Source organism: Panthera uncia (genome assembly GCF_023721935.1).
Source record: "Panthera uncia isolate 11264 chromosome B2 unlocalized genomic scaffold, Puncia_PCG_1.0 HiC_scaffold_24, whole genome shotgun sequence".
NCBI classification, from domain to species: Eukaryota; Metazoa; Chordata; class Mammalia; order Carnivora; family Felidae; genus Panthera; species Panthera uncia.
This window is the reverse complement of record NW_026057580.1, coordinates 41,314,354-41,331,136: the sequence shown is the minus strand read 5'-3', so window position 1 is coordinate 41,331,136 and position 16,783 is coordinate 41,314,354. Positions and strand designations below refer to the sequence as shown.

The window sequence follows — 16,783 nt, the reverse complement described above, 5'->3', positions numbered from 1 at the left end:
AAAAAACTTCCATGCTGTTCTGCCATTTTGGCTTCCCCCTCTTGTTTATTTTAAATGTTTATTTAGTTTTGGGAGAGAGAGAGAGAGAGAGAGAGCAGGAATGCGTGCACTAGCAGAGAAGGTGCAGAGAGAAGGGGACAGAGCATCCAAAGCAGGCTCTGCGCTTACAGCAGTGAGCCTGATGCAGGGCTCACAGAAAATTGGTATAAAGGTGTTGAAAGGCTAAAAGATCACAAAGAGAACACTGAGGTAAACCAGATATTTGTAACTGAAGAAAGGAGTTAACCTGTGTAGTTAAGGGAAGAAAATAATTGGGGTTGGGGGTCACTGGAGTGTACGAACTCAGAGAAAAGGCCCTACAGGGCTGGTATCTACACTCCTAGGGGAAGTTCTAAACATGTAGATCCAGAAGCAGCAAAAGACATGTTACAGTAGAGCCAATTGCTGGTGCTGTAATAACACTGATAGAAGCATGGACATCAAGAAGGAGATTCTTTCTCACCAACTCCCACCTTCCAACCTTTCCCTAATGCTTCCTATTGTCAGAACCTAGCAATGAGCTAACTAGCAAGGGTTCTGGGTAATGTAGCTTGTTGAGTCCTAGTCCCAGCACTATATAATAGAATCTAGAAAGGCAGGGTAGGATCTGAGAAACGGTAGGCATACTTCTGGCATTATTCCAGTTCACCTTTGTAGCGACATAGTCGTGGTGAATCAGTGACAGCCACCAGTGGGTTCTGGAAAGAAATGGGATAGACTGTTGCATGATATAGCAGTGGCCCTGCTGTTTTTCCTAGCAAGGACCACCAGTGAAGGTAGATGTGTTTTTAAGTATGAGACCCTCTCCGGGAAGTCCCAGAAATTATCATGGGAAAGTCTTTTGACGGTGGAAATACTATAAATCAGAAGGGGTCAAAAGACAACAATATTTGGTTGATAGTATCTATATTTACATCCTGGAGAGCTTAAAATTGCATATATGTTTCTTAGATGAATTTTAAATTAAGTATGCGCCAGACTGGTCCACGAAACTATACTAATTTTCCTTTGGAGAAACAGCTTTCTCAGCTGTTCTGGGAGAACACGAAAATTCAGGAGACTTGATGACACCTTTTCTACCTTCTCCACTCCAAGCAACCACTTGGCCACAGTAATTAGTACATGTTCAGGTATAAGCAATCAGAATAAATATTACCAGGATTTCAATTGGACCAATGAGAAAAGAGGTGTTCTTTTCCCCATGGGGTTGCTAGGTGACTAGAGTAGAGTGTAAGTTTGGAGCTTTGGTGTTAATACCTGGCTTTCTCTAAAGCCTGTCTGATATAAAAATTTTCCTATGTAAGTACATGAAAAACATAAAGAGAAAACATAAAAAAGGTTTTAAATAAAATTTTAATGATATTCAGCATATGGATCTAACTATATCTAGAGATAGGTCTACTTCTAAATTTTTCTATTATATAAGTCCATGTATTTTTTTTTAACTAAGTCATTTAAAAAGTTGAGGTAATGCTCACATACAGTGAAAAACATCTATCTTAAATTTACATTTTGATGAGTTTTGATAGAGGAAGCATTCTTTTACCTCCACCTCTGTCAAGATATAGCATATTTACAACACTAAATTTCATTCCCTTCCAGTCAATCCCTACCCTATCCCCATAGTTGATTGTTCTGATTTTCACCAGTATATAAATTAACTGTCTGTTTTTGAATTCACTATTAGTGGAAATATACAGAATATATTCTTTTGTGGTTGACTTCTTTTGCTCAACATACCTTTGAAATTCATCATGTTCATCGGTAGTTAATTCTATTGATGACCAGCATTACATTATAAGGATATACATTTTAAAAATTCATGCTGATGTTGATGGATATTTGGGTTGTTTCCTGTTTTATTTAATATGAATAAAGCTGCTATAAACACTGTTGATTAAATATTTTTTGGATATATGCTTTTGTTTTTCCCAGGTAAATACCTTGGAGTAAAATTAGGACATGTTAGAGATACATGTTTAACTACATAAGAAATACCATCTGCATTTTTACCTGGATGTCCCATGGATACCTCAAACATAGCTCCCCAAATACTTATTACTGTCCTTTACCTCAGACTTGAATTCTGTACTCACTGTCTTGGTGAAGGGAGCCAGGTGTCTTAGCCAGGAATCAGCATATTTGTCAATTAAAATTAAAAATTACCTAGCACACTAATTAAGTTATAATAACTTAATAATTACTTAATATTAATTAATAATTATCTAGCATATTTATTGTAAATTTAAAATATAGTCACCAATTTTAACAGAATTTCCTATGTATTATTTTTAGTAAAGGACAGGCAATTGTCCACTAAGAAAATTGTATTGACATTCTCCCTTTCAAATCTAACAATGTGAATAAGAATAGAATTATGGCTTCCTTCAATGCTATTTCTACTGCTTTGGAGGTAGCATTTAATCTATAGGTCAATTTACTTAAAGATATAATTGTGGAGTAATGAAATCTGAAAACATGTATTTTTACATGTTTTTAAACCAACTTTTGATTTAGATCTTTTCATGCAAAACAAAAGCAAAAAACCCCACATTCAAACAAATTCCATGACATTGAGAAACTATTAATGATTTACTTGCCAATTATGAAAGAAGAAAAATACTAGTAAATATCTCAGTGGTTTTTTTTTTCTCCACTAACAAAATTAACTTGTAAATTTCATCTAGCAATCAAAAAAGACTTATCATTTAATTTTTTTTTCAACGTTTTTTATTTATTTTTGGGACAGAGAGAGACAGAGCATGAACGGGGGAGGGGCAGAGAGAGAGGGAGACACAGAATCGGAAACAGGCTCCAGGCTCCGAGCCATCAGCCCAGAGCCTGACGCGGGGCTCGAACTCACGGACCGCGAGATCGTGACCTGGCTGAAGTCGGACGCTTAACCGACTGCGCCACCCAGGCGCCCCAAAGATTTATCATTTAAACAATAATCAAATGGTGCCAGCTTTCTGTACTGCAAAGGCAAATAATAGCAATCAATTAGACTCAATTTGTTTTTATAAGATCAAATCACTGTCCCTAACTTGTTTTCCTAAGCCATTCAATTTCTTTTAAACACCTAGCATGTTTAAAAGTTAGTATTATATACTGACAACCTACTATTTACCTGTAATTTCTCCTTTTTCTTTTTTATTGAAAAAAAATTTTTAATCATTATTTATTTTTGAAAGAGAGAGAGGGAGACAGAGTGTGAGGCGGGTAGGGGCAGAGGAAGAGGGAGACAATTTGAAGCAGGCTCCAGGCTCTGAGCTGTCAGCACAGAGCCTGATGCAGGGCTTGAACTCACAAGCTGTGAGATCATAACCTGAGCCGAAGTCGGACTCTTAACTGACTGAGCCACCCAGGCACCCCTTACCTGTAATTAATGTTTAAATTTTTCTAGCAATATGCACACCAGAAGTTAAATTTAAAAGTTTTAAATTTTGTATTATCATCTATCTAGGTAAAATGTATAAAAATTGTGCCAATACTTTTTTTTTCTAAAGAAGTATTAAATGAACAACTGAACTTTAGCTAAGGATAATTATACTGGTGTGCTTTCCAAGATATGATTATTTATAGTATGCCCCTTTTAAAATGTAGTCATTGTAATTTCTGGATTGTCTAGAATTGGAAAGTCTACCTATTAATTTTATGAAACTTCTGACATAGAGTTCAAATTTCTTAGTTTCTCCATACAGAAAATGATTAATTTTATTGGTAAGCACATCTAGGAAGATTTTAATTAATATTATCTGTATTGTCACATAGCGTTAAGAAAGGCAACTGAGGTCTTGTAGAAAATGAACAGTTAGCAATATAATTAATCTGGAGATACTGTAATATCAATGTAAGCCCAAAATATTAAAAATAAAACCTCAAAGTCCCTAATGATCATTAGTATAATTCCTTTCATAAACATAATCTTTAAAAACAATAAGAAGTCTGATTCCTGTTAAATATAATTTCAAGTGGCGTAATATAAAAATGTACTTTTGTTGGCTTTTGTTTTTTCTGAAAAGCAGAATTCTATGTAGTATATAATGGAATGAGATATCAAATAGTATTATCTTAGAAAATCTAATCCTATCAAAATGATTATGTCAAAACCAGGTAACATCATATAAAAATTTCAGAAATTATCTCAAACTTTTGGATAACTTTTTAAAAAATTAGTTTAATAAGCTGGTTTTACTTATGGAGATTTAGAAATCCTTTGGGTCTTTATTCAAGGTCAAATAAATTGATAGTCGCTGTTAACTCCAAACATGATAGAGTGAATAAAACTGCACATTGTAAATACTTTGAAAATGTGTTATATACAATTAGACAATTTTTTGGAGACTTCCAACCTTTCAAATGCTTCCTTGCTTTCTAGCAATTCTATTAACCTGTGGGTGAAACACATTAAAGGCGTTAAATTTGAAGCCTGGAATTTAGCTGACCTAGGCTTGATTCTCGCCCCTACCACTTACTACTTTAGTTATCTCCTGGAAGATTCTTTCATCTGTCTGAATCTGTTTCCTCAGGTATAAGAATGAATAACAATACCTGTCTCAAATCAGGAATGAAGATAGAATGAGATTATATTGCCTGGGTATTGCCCGTGCAAAATAAATGTCAGTTTCATTCTCAGCTGTCCTTGAGTGCTAACAACCTTCATTTGACTCTTTGGGGAGAGACGTTTTGTTTTTTTCACCTAAATGCACGAGGCATGTTTCTTGACCCTCAGCTATTTCCTTTAAAAGTACTCCACCAAAGCGTTGCACTGCATAATATTAACTCTAACGGAGTCAGTAATAACTAGTGAGCTATTGTAACGAAGAGTATTAGCAAATTTAAACTGATGAGAAGTTACTTAAGTGCACTTTAGGTATTACTCATCTTTATTTTTTCACTGACAGACAATTGCTATCTTCTGCTTTCCATACAGAAAATTGCACTTAATTACAGTAATGTTTAGGTGGGTTAGTCTGTAACTTGAAGTAAAATATATTGACGGGATAAAATGAAAGCTTTGAAATAGTGCAAAATTGGGAAAACGAGGTCAAGCAAGAAACAGAATTACTGTAATTCATGGTGAGAAGATTGATTAGCACGCATTTGCCTTCAGCCTTCAAGATTTAGATTCTCTACAGAATGGAGGTAAAGCCCAGTTTTCAAGGAATTACCAATGGCGAATAAAATAGCGTTCGATGTTAGGCCATCTTGGTAATCACAAGGTTCAGAAAGGCTTAATTAAAATAACCTTCACTGAAGAGAGGATTTTTTTTTTTTTTTTTTTTTACTTTCCCTACCTCCTGCAATTAATGCAGTTTAATGCACTGTCAATTGTTTAAAGGGGAAAATATGCCATACTGCAGTTCTCAACAGGTTACTGACAAGCGCCACAGACATTAAAACAAACAAAGAAACAAACAAAAAACCTGTGCAAACGTCCCAAAATCATTCCACCTCTAACCCGTTCCAAAACCTAAAAAAATCACTTTCAAGCCAAACTCAGGGCGTGTTAATGATTTACCTCGAGGCAGGAGCATTAGTACACTAACTACACCTACTCCTAAAAATACGCAATCTCAGGGCTAAGACCGAGAAGGAACTGGCTGTTTGCTTATAATTTAAAATCAAATGCGTTCCCAAAGGAATTCGAAAAAATTTTCAATGTTTTCAATCACGCATTTGCTGATTTCTACAATTCATTACACCACCGCCCTTTCTCCTCCACCCACACCCTGCCCTCAAGACCCAAAATCCCTGCAATCTCGCTTCGCCCAGCTGCCTAAAAGGCCCGGCGCTTGGCCGGGTTTGGGTGCAAACCATTTCCGTACACTCGGTCCGCGCTACAGCTAAAGCGGTCAACCAATGGCTGCCTTCTCCTGTATTCATCGTCCCGCCTTCCGATTCCACTGAAGCCAATAGAAAAGGCCACCTGGTGTCGGAGGCCAATGGGAGATTGGGGGGCGGGCGTCATTGGCTGCAGCCGCGTCGCAGTGCAGTATGGGCCTCCGTCTCCGTTACCCTGGTGCCCAAGTCGCCGGGCCCGGCGCTGCCAGGAAGCTGCTGTCCCCGCCCCTATTTTGGTCCTGCGTTCAAACTTCCCGCACCCCGTCAGTCCCGGCGCCCGCCCCCCAATCTTTGCAGCAGCAAGGCACCCACTCTTCGACAGCTAGACTCTGAATCTCCGGCGGGGAGTTTGCTCCGCGGAGAGAAGGCAAGGAGGCGGGACGCCGCGTCGGATCTGAGGAGGGCCGGGGCGGGTTGGGGGTGGGCTTTGGCGTGGGCGTGGAGATTGGGGAGTTGGGGGTGCGAAGTGAGGCTGTGACTGTAGCGTGGAGGGCTGGCCTTTCGTGGATGGAGGCCTGCGAGTTAAAGCGGGGAGGATGAAAGGATTAGGGATGGGGAGGGTTTAGGGACGCGGGGAGAGCAGAGTCCTAGGAAAAGATGTGAAGAGCCCGTCAGCTGGGAAAGGACCAAGAGGATGGGAGGTTTACCTACACGTGGCGGGGGGGGGGGGGGATTAGGAAGTTAGGAGGAGACGGAGTTGGGGAAGGGTTGGTTATTTGTTGGAATCAGGAAGGGAGCTTATTGCAAGAGGATCTAGAGAAGGGGTTAGGAGTTATTAGAAAACCTTAGAAGCCTGTGGCGACTGAAGGTGGGAAAGGAGGGACAGAGCCGAGAAGGGAAAGGAGGCTTTGAGGCTTTCGGTATCTCTGGGATAAAAAAATGGAGATTAAGACTATGGTTGGAGTAGAAAGGCCCATTCATTTTTCCAGGGTTTAAAATTGTTAACATGTCTTTCCGGATGAGAGGAGGAAAGATGCTTGGCAAAAAATGCGCCTACTTGGCACAGAGGAGTCACTACTCAAGCAGTTTTTAACAGTGGTGAAGATCATGGGTCCTGAGTTTAAACACCTCTCATACACTTGTGACCTTGGACTGGACAAATTACTGACATCAATTAGTAACGAATTATTGGCTAGTAACAAATTACTAGGGGCATATATATTTTTTTCTATTTGGGAATGGGAGTAGTAGATATTATGAGGATTATTGAGATGTTCATTTACCTATACTTAGGTAAATGAAAACAGTGGATGGTTCTGTTAAAGTGGGTTTCTTATTGGAATTTGGTTTGTGTGAGCAATTCGATGGGCTGAATTTATTGGAGATTTTCTTAATCTTTTCCTTCGTTGACCCTGCTCTGAAAGTCTGAAGAAAGTTTTGGCCCCTCTCCCTAGGAAAATATACTTGGACACATACATGTTATGCCCGTCCTTTACCTGCAGGTTAAGAACTTCGGTTGATATATCTTTGGGATCAAAAGTCATCCTTCAAATGGTTGTTGTTGTTGTTGTTATTATTATTATTATTATTATTATTTTGGTGGGAGGGGACTACATGCAGTTTGGGGAAAAGGGTACAGTTCTGGAGAGTGTTTACTTTCTTTAGTATGTTGTTATTTTAATCCATATTTTTTTCCAGTTACAGTTCCATACTTGTATATTACTATTCTGTTTCACTTTGGGCTTTTGTTGCATGTTGACTTACATGTTTATCCAAACTCACAATAGGAAATAAGTTTGTTTTGAGATTCTGAATTGACAAAGCATCATTTCAAATATCAGAAAGTAATTGGTGACTTTGGAAAAGAGATTTTTCTTCTTTTGTCAGAGTCACATCTTTCCTTCCTTCCTTCCTTCCTTTCTTTCATTCAAGTTTATTTGTTTTGAGAGAGGCAGAGACAGTACAAGTGGGGGAGGGGCAGAGAGAGGAGGGAGAGAGAGAGAGAGAGAGAGAGAGAGAGAGGGAGAGAATCCCAAGCAGACTCCTCACTGTCAGTGCAGAGCCCAGCCTGATGCAGGGCTGAATCTCACCGACTGAGAGATCATGACCTGAACTGAAATCAAGAGTTGAACAGTTAACCAACTGAGCCACGCAGGCGCTCCAGAGTCACATCTTTTCTGTTAAGCAGTCATGGAACAGTGTAAGACACAGAAGTCCATTAGAAGATGCTATTCTCTTGGGGCACCTGGGTGGCTCAGTTGATTAAGCATCCCACTAATCCCAGGGTCGTGAGATCTGGCCTCTGTCCGTCTCTTCGCTCAGCGTGGAGCCTGCTTGGGTTTCTCTGTCTCCCTCTGCTCCTCCCTGGCGCACATGCGCACACACACGCTTTTTCTCTCTCTCTCTCTCTCTCTCTCTCTCAAAAAAAAAAAAAAAAAAAAAAAAAAAAAAGAAGTTGCTCTTCTGGCACCTGGTTATTCTCCTGCGTGTTATTACCCATTTTCTTTGTGGGATGCTCCTCCTCTGCTCATCATTTAATTATCGTGTTTCCTCATAAGTTAGTCTGCTTTCTCTTCACTCTGTGTTCTTTTCTTGGCTGAGTTCATCCTCAGGATTCTGGTAGTCTTGGCTTCCACCATCTATATTTTATTAATGTACTCTCAATTTTTATCTCTATCCTGGAACTCTTGAATTAGCTCTAAATTTGTATAGTTAATTTTTGATATTTCCAAATAGATTTCCCACAGGCATTCTAAAGTCAGTCTGCCTGATATTAAACCATCACCTTTCCCCACCAAACTTGTCCTATTGAATGCTACCATATTTACCCAATTTTTTAAGCCCAAAACTTTGGAATTCATTTAGGTTCTTCTCTGTTCTTATAGTCCACATACAATCTGTCACCTAGTGCAGTTTGTTTCACTTGATAAAACATTTCTTAATTCTGTACTCTACATCTCTACTTACCCACATTAGTTCAAACCACTATCATTTGTCTCCTGATTTCAAGAACAGCTGGTCTTCTGCCTTCAGTCTTATTGGCCTCCAATTCGTGGGTTGGAGATGGATCTTTGTAAATGTCAGATCTGGTTATTTTATTTTATTTTATTTTATTTTTTTGACTAAAAGAGATTCATTTTATTTATCATATTTTTTTGCCAGTGAGATTTTTACTTATTTATTTATTTTGTATTTTTAAAAATTTACATCCAAATTAGCATATAGTGCAACAATGATTTCAGGAGTAGATTCTTTAGTGCCCCTTACCCATTTAGCCCATCCCCCCTCCCACAACCCCTCCAGTAACCCTCAGTTTGTTCTCCATATTTATGAGTCTTTTCTGTTTTTTCCCCCCTCCCTGTTTTTATATTATTTTTGTTTCCCTTCCCTTGTGTTCATCTGTTTTGTCTCTTAAAGTCCTCATAAGTGAAGTCATATGATATTTGTCTTTCTCTAATTTCACTTACCATAATACCCTCCAGTTCCATCCATGTAGTTGCAAATGGCAAGATTTCATTCTTTTTGATTGCTGAGTAATACTCCATTATATATATATACACCACATCTTCTTTATCCATTCATCTATTGATGGACATTTGGGCTCTTTCCACACTTTGGCTATTGTTGATAGTGCTGCTATAAACATGGGGGTGCATGTGTCCCTTCGAAACAGCATACCTATATCCCTTGGATAAATACCTAGTAGTGCAGTTGCTGGGTTGTAGGGTAGTTCTATTTTTAGTTTTTGAAGAACCTTCATACTGTTTTCCAGAGTGGCTGCACCAGCTTACATTCCCAAGATCTGGTCATTTTAATCCTAGAAGATATTTTGTTTCCAACCAACTTCTTTGTATGATATAAAGGTCCTTGTAATGATCTCTTTGACTTGATCTCATCTCATTTATTACTTTGTCACTACCCTCCCTAGCCAGTGCAGTCATTCTAAATCAACATTGTCTAAAAGAAATATAATGTGAACCATATACAGAATTTAACATTTTTTCAGAGCCACAGGAAAATACAAACTGTGAAATTTTAATAGTATATCTTATTTAACCCAATAAATCCAAAATACTATTTTAACATATGATTAATATTTAAGAATATTCTTAAAAATTTTTTTTTAATGTTTATTCACTTTTTGATAAAGACAGAGCGTGAGTGGGGGAGAGACAGAGAGAGAGGGAGACACAGAATCCGAAGCAAGCTCCAGGCTCTGAACTGACAGCACAGAGCCCGACGCGGGGCTCGAACTCACAGACCTTGAGATCATGACCTGAGCTGAAGTCGGACACTTAACTGCCTGAGCCACACAGGCACCCCTTAACAGTATTATTAAGGAGATATTTTATGACCTTTTTTATGGACTAAGTTTTCAAAATTCCATGTGTATTTTATACTTATAGCATATCTTGATTCTGACTAGCTAGCTCAGTAGCCACTGTATTAGATAGCACAGTTGTGTACTATTTGCAGTTTGATGATATTCCACACTTATAAATGCCTTTTACTTTTGCAAATGTTGCTTCCTCTTACTGAAATTGGGTCTTCTCTCACCTCATCTACCTGCCCAACTCCCTCCCCATGTCCCCTCTAAAAAAAACAATCCGCAAATACATATACTTGTGCATAACTTCTGCTAATACCTAAAGATTCAATTTAGGCCTTACCTGGAATTGTCCCCAAACTCTCTCTGTCCTCTAATCTTAGTTGTTTGTTTGTTTCTTTATATATATGTATGTATATATACATATATATATATGTATGTATATACATATGCACATACATATATGAGCTCGAAGCAGGGTTCCATCTCATTAACCAAGAGATTATGACCCGAGCTGAAATCCAGAGCTGGATGCTTAACTGACTGAGTCACCCAGACACCCCTTTCCTCTAATCTTAGTTATAAGTTTACTTAGCCTGCTTTACTTTTTTGGTCATTAATACTCATACTCTTGCATTATCTTTTTCTTGTATTGGAGTTTCTTAATAGTAGCCTATCAGTTGTATCTTACTTAATTTTGTATCTCCATTCATAGGTTGGTGCCTGGCATAGTAGGTGTTCAGTAAATGCCTTATGCATGAATGAATAAATATTCTATGATGTTTTCATTTGACTGACTAGACTTTGGGAATGCACGTTGTAGTTAAGATGCTTTAATTTGACCTACTGTTTCAAAATGCTGTTTAAAATGAAGCTGATTATGCCTTAAATTTTAAGTGTAATATATATTGTGATCTGACCTAGAGTCTGGGAAACCATACTCAAAATCTAAACATAGTTTGATTTTAAAGCAAGAGTAGGTATTGTGTAGGGGTGTCTGGGTAGCTTCGTCAGTTAAGCGTCTGACTTCGGCTCAGGTTAGGATCTCACAGCCTGTGAGTTCCAGCCCTGTGTTGGGCTCTGTGCTGACAGCTCAGACCCTGGAGCCTGCTTCAGATTCTGTGTCTCCCTCCCTCTCTGTCCTTCCCCCACTCACACTGTGTCTGTCTGTCTCTCTCAAAAGTAAATTAACATTAAAAAAAAATAGTAGGTGTTCTGTAAATAAAGGTAGGATAAAGAAATGCTTAGGGGATATCCTGGAAAATATAGGTAGAAGAGTGAAAAACTACTTGGTTTTATTATCTGTTTATAATACTTTATCTCTTTTATAGGAGAGAAGCAGTTGCAGTTTTAAATGCAACAATATTGTTTTTACCTTTGTCTCATCTTCAGTTATTTCCATTCCTTTTTGAGAGATCTCCTTATTTATATCTTTCTTTCTTAGTTTGTTTTCATTTTACTCATCTAGTTGTCTGTTGTATGAGCTCTTCTGCTGGCAGGAGAGATAGCCAGGCACCAATGTTTTACACAAAGAAGCCTGAATACAGGGAAATGACAGGAAATTAACAGTTCTTTGATTTTGTATAGTTTTTTTTTCCTTAAAACTAAGAACTTTTCTTTTTTTATTTTTTTTTAAATTTAATGTTTATTTATTTTGAGAGAGAGAAAGGGAGACAGAGCACAAGAGGGGGAGGGGCAGAGAGAGAGGGAGACATAGAATCCAAAGCAGGCTCTGGGCTCTGAGCTGTCAGAACAGAGCCCGACGCAGGGCTCAAACTCACAAGCTGTGAGATCATGACATGAGCAGAAGTTGGACGCTCAACCGACTGAACCACCCAGGCACCCCTAAAACTAAGAACTTTTCTTAGTCACATGAATCAGCTAATCATGATATTCCATATATAGTAGACTTTTGGCTTAGGTCTACTTTCATTTGAAACTTTATATAAGGAGGCTTCTGGTACTGAATGGGCTTCTGGTCATCTTTTTCTGACCTATTATGTGTGACCTATACTATTTGGGACTTTTTTTTTTAGAAGTAAGTTAATTTTTGGATGAAAAGTGATGTGTTAGATTTGCTGGTTTTCTAGCATCGCCATAGTAGCACTCCAGGCCATTTGTGCTATCCAATACAGTGGCTACTGAGCTAGCTAGTCAGAATTGAGATATGCTGTAAGTGCAAAATACACATGGAATTTTGAAAACTTAGTCCATAAAAAAGGACATAAAATATCTCCTTAATAATACTATTAAATATTAATCATATGTTAAAATAGTATTTTGGATTTATTGAGTTAAATAAGATATACTATTAAAATTTCACAGTTTGTATTTTCCTGCAGCTCCTGAAAAAATGTTAAATTCTTTATATGGTTCACATTATTTCTTTTAGACAATGCTGGTTTAGAATGATTGCATTGGCTGGGGGGTAGTGACAAAGTGATAATTGTTAGGAAATAAACAATTCTTAGGAATTGAAATTGGGCAAGACTTGGAGTTTTTCTTTTTTGCTTTTATCTAGTTACCCTTGTATAGATAGGGAAAGCAGATGAATAACTGTTAGTTAATTCATTCTCCATCACAAAGAATTAATTTAAATTAGCTGGAGAACTGTACGTGGAACATAAATCTTCAGTGTTCTGTTAATTTAGGTAACTTTTCTCTCTTAAGAGAAAAGTTTGGATGTGGGATGTGAGGTTAAGAAGGAATCCATGATCCTTAGATTTGCAACATAAAATCTAGTACATGGATGTGCCATTTAATGAAATTAGAAAAATAGGAAAGAGTGGGTGTAGAAAGAGGACAAATCATGATTTTGGTTTTGGATATATAAGTTTGAAATGATTTTCAGATACCCGGGTGGAGTTGTCAAATACATAGGTGGATATGTGAATCTGAAAGTCAGAGTAAATGAAGTCTAGATGAGATCACCTAAGGAGAGAGTGTAGATAAAGAAAAGAAGGCCAGTATGTGGGGACTTGGGTTTTCCAACATTTAGAGATAAGGAAGAGGGGGCAGACTCAACAAAAGAGACTGAGAAGAGACAGCCAGAGAGTTAGTAAGAAAACCAGGAAAGCAGCTGGCTATGGGAGCCTAGAAAGAAAAGAGACTTCTGGAAGGAGGGAGATGGTTAGTTGTTTCAAATGTTGCTGTAAGGTCAAGGATGAATAGTATGGAAAATTGGCTACTGGATTTAGCCAAGATGAATGGTGGGGATGAAAACCTGACTAGTGTGGATTCAGATTCTGGTTGGGAAAGTAGAGATAACATTCTAGATTCTAGATTACTCTTCCAAAGAGATTCACTGGAAAATTAGAGTAGAGCAATTGCATCATAGATGCATTCGAATGTAGAGGTACACAACAGCTTTATTAGAGCCTCTGTTGATAGGAATGGTCCTATACAGAGGGTAGCAAGGGCAGAATCCTTGAGATAGAGAAGTGTGGGAAGGGAGATAGGTCAAAGGTTTAGCTCTGAAAAAGAGCAGAAATGTTTCTTTAGTTTTAGTGGTGGGAGGGCAACAGTATGAGATAGATGCTGATGGAGATGACTTCAAAGATGAGGCAGTTCTCATCTGATTGTTGATATTGAAATACCAAATGGATTACTCAACTGAGAGAAAACTGTACAGTCATACCTCATTGCACATTGATATGCTTTGCATATACTGCCTTTTTTTTTTTTTTTTTTTTACAATTTAAAGATTTGTGGCAACCCTGCATTGAGCAAGTCTATTGGCACCATTGTTTCAATAGCATTTGCTCACTTTCTGTCCGTGTCACATTTTCTTAATTCTCACAGTATTTCAGACTTTTTTGTTTTTACCATATTTGTTATGGTGATCTCTGATTAGTTATCTTTGATGTTACTACTGTAATTGTTTTGGGGTGCCATGAACTGCACCTGTGTAAGACAGTGAACTTAACTGATTATTGTGTGTATTCTGATTGCTCCACCAACCAGCCGTTACCCCATCTCTCTCTTCCTGTCCTTGGGCATTTCTATTCCCTGAGACACAGCAAGATAGAAATTAGGCCAGTTAATAACTCTATGATGGCCTGTAAGTGTTCAAGAGAAAGGAAGATTCAGACATCTCTCACTTTAAATCAAAAGCTAGAAATGATTTAAGCTTGATGAGAAGGCATGTCAAAAGCCAAGATAAGCCAAAAGGTAGGTCTCATGTATCACACAACCAAGTTGCAAGTGCAAAGGAAAAGTTCTTTAAGGAAATCAAAAGTGCTGCTGCAGTGAACACATGAACAAGAAAGTGAAACAGCCTTATTGTTGATACGAAGAAAGTTTTGGTGGTCTGGATAAAAGATCAAACCAGCTATAACAGTCTGTAAGCCAAAACCTATTCCAGAGTAAAGCCCTAACCCTCTTCAGTTCTGTGAAGGCTGAGAGAGAGCTGCAAAAAAAAAAAAAAAAAAAAAAAAAAAAAAAGTTGAAGCTACAGTAAGTTGACTCATGAGGTTTAAGGAAAGAAATCATGTTAATATCAAAGTGCAAGGTTAAGGAAGTGCTTATGTAGAAGCTACAGCAAGTTATCCAGTAGATCTAAGATAATAAAGATGGTGGCTTTACTAAACAACAGATTTTCGGTGTAGACAACAGCTTTCTATAGAAACAAGATGCCATCTAGCACTTTCATAGCTAGAAAGGAGAAGTCAGTGTCTTCAAAGCGTTAGAGGACAGGCTGACTCTTGGTATGAGCTAATGCAACTAATGACACTAAGTTGAACTAGTGATCATTTACCATTATAAAAATTCTAGAGCCCTTAAGCATTATGCTAAATCTGTGCCTCTGCTTTATAAATGGAAGAACAAAGCCTTGATGATAGCGTATCTGTTTACAGCATGGTCTACTAAATATTTTAAGCCTACCGTTGAGGCCTACTGCCCAAGAAAAAAGACTCCTTTCAAACTATTACTGCTCATTGACAACACAGCTGGTCACCTAGGAGCTCTGAGAGGGACAGACAGATTCATGTTGTTTTTATGCCTGCTAACACAGCGTCCATTCTGTCTCCCTGGATCAAGGAGTAATTTTGACACTCAAATCTTATTTTGAAAATACATATTAGCAGGGCGCCTGGGTGGCTCAGTTGGTTAAGCGTCCGACTTCGGCTCAGGTCACGATCTCGCACTCCATGGGTTCGAGCCCCGCGTCGGGCTCTGTGCTGACAGCTCAGAGCCTGGAGCCTGTTTCAGATTCTGTGTCTCCCTCTCTCTCGGGCGATGCCCGAGCCGGTGCCGCCGCCCCCGCGCCGCGCAGCCCCGGCTGCCAGGCCTTAGCCCTCCAGGCCTCCCCCCACCACTGCCCGGCCCGCCGCTGCCCCCCACCCCGAGCCCCCCGCCCCCGCGCCCGCCCTGCGCCCGCCCCCGCCCAGCATCGCGGACCCACCCGGACCTCGGCGTGGAGATGGAGGTCCTGGCGGCAGAGACCGCATCCCAGCAGGAGCGGCTCCAGGCCATTGCAGAGAAGCGGAGGTGGCAGGCGGAAATGGAGAGCAAGCGTCGGCAGCTGGAGGACGACCGTCGGCAGCTACAGCACCTGAAGTCCAAGGCGTTGCGGGAGCGCTGGCTGCTGGGGGAGACGTCCTCAGCATCACAGGGGGATGAGGACATGCGGAGACAGATGCGGGAGGACGAGCAGAGGGCGCGGCTGCTGGAGGGGTCCATCTCCAGGCTCCAGAAGGAGATTGAGGTGCTGGAGAACGCGGGCCCGCTCACCACCGCTGCTGGAGAGGGCGCCGCAGCCCCGAGCCCGGCCAAGGACGAGAAGACGGAGGTGGCGCTAGATTCTCGGCAGGCCCCGGTGGGCACGCCCAAAGAGAAAGGAGTCTCCAACACCCCTGTGAGGACGGTCGAAGGCTCCACCATGATGAAAGCAGCCATGTACTCGGTCGAGATCACGGTGGAGAAGGACAAGGTGACGGGGGAGACCCGGGTGCTGTCCAGCACCACCTTGCTCCCTCGGGAGCCGCTCCCTCAGGGCATCAAGGTGTACGAAGACGAGACCAAAGGAACCTGACCCGAAGCTTGGCCGAGGGCTGGGTCCTAGGCTGGGCTCTGGGAATCGAATCACAGGGGGACGCGGCTCTGTCCTAGCAGAGCCCCTCGGCCCGTGGGCCCAGCCCTTCGGTCTGGAGCTCAGGAATAAATTTAGATAAAAAAAAAGAAAACCTGGAAGGGATTCACCATTCTAGATGCCATGAAGAACATTTATTTGTGGCCTATATATTAACATTAATGGAAGTTTGAAACAAGTTGATTCCAGCTCTCATGAATGACTTTGAGGGATTCAAGACTTTGGAGGAAGTTAATGCAGATGTGTTGGAAATAGCAAGAGAGCCAGAATTAGAAGTGGAGCCTGAAGATGTGACTGCCTTACTGCAGTGTCATGATCAAACTTGAACAGGAGTTGCTTTCTATGGATGAACAAAGAGTGATTTCTTGATATGGAATCTTCTCCTGGTAAAGATGCTGTGAAAATTGTTGAAATGACAACAAAGGATTTAAAATATTATATAAACTTAGTTGACAAAGCTGCGGCAGGGTTTGAGAGGATTAATCCCAATTTTGAACGTTCCATGAGTTAAATGCAGTCAAACAGCATTGCATGCTACAGAA

General features: G+C 39.8%; 2 protein-coding genes across 2 annotated transcripts in view; both read left to right on the top strand.

Moving 5' to 3' along the window:
- Positions 1–16,783, top strand: part of LCA5 (lebercilin LCA5) — a 96,500-nt gene that overhangs the window by 10,589 nt on the left and 69,128 nt on the right. The window lies entirely within an intron of this gene.
- Positions 15,525–16,264, top strand: LOC125938653 (paralemmin-1-like). The gene has a single exon (XM_049653925.1). It carries the CDS (start codon positions 15,573–15,575, stop codon positions 16,182–16,184), a length of 612 nt encoding a protein of 203 aa, XP_049509882.1. The 5' UTR covers positions 15,525–15,572; the 3' UTR covers positions 16,185–16,264.

What these genes read in the sequence shown, in the direction of transcription:
- LOC125938653 (XM_049653925.1), top strand. Translation starts at nt 15,573, where the DNA reads ATGGAGGTCCTGGCGGCAGAGACCGCATCCCAGCAGGAGCGGCTCCAG.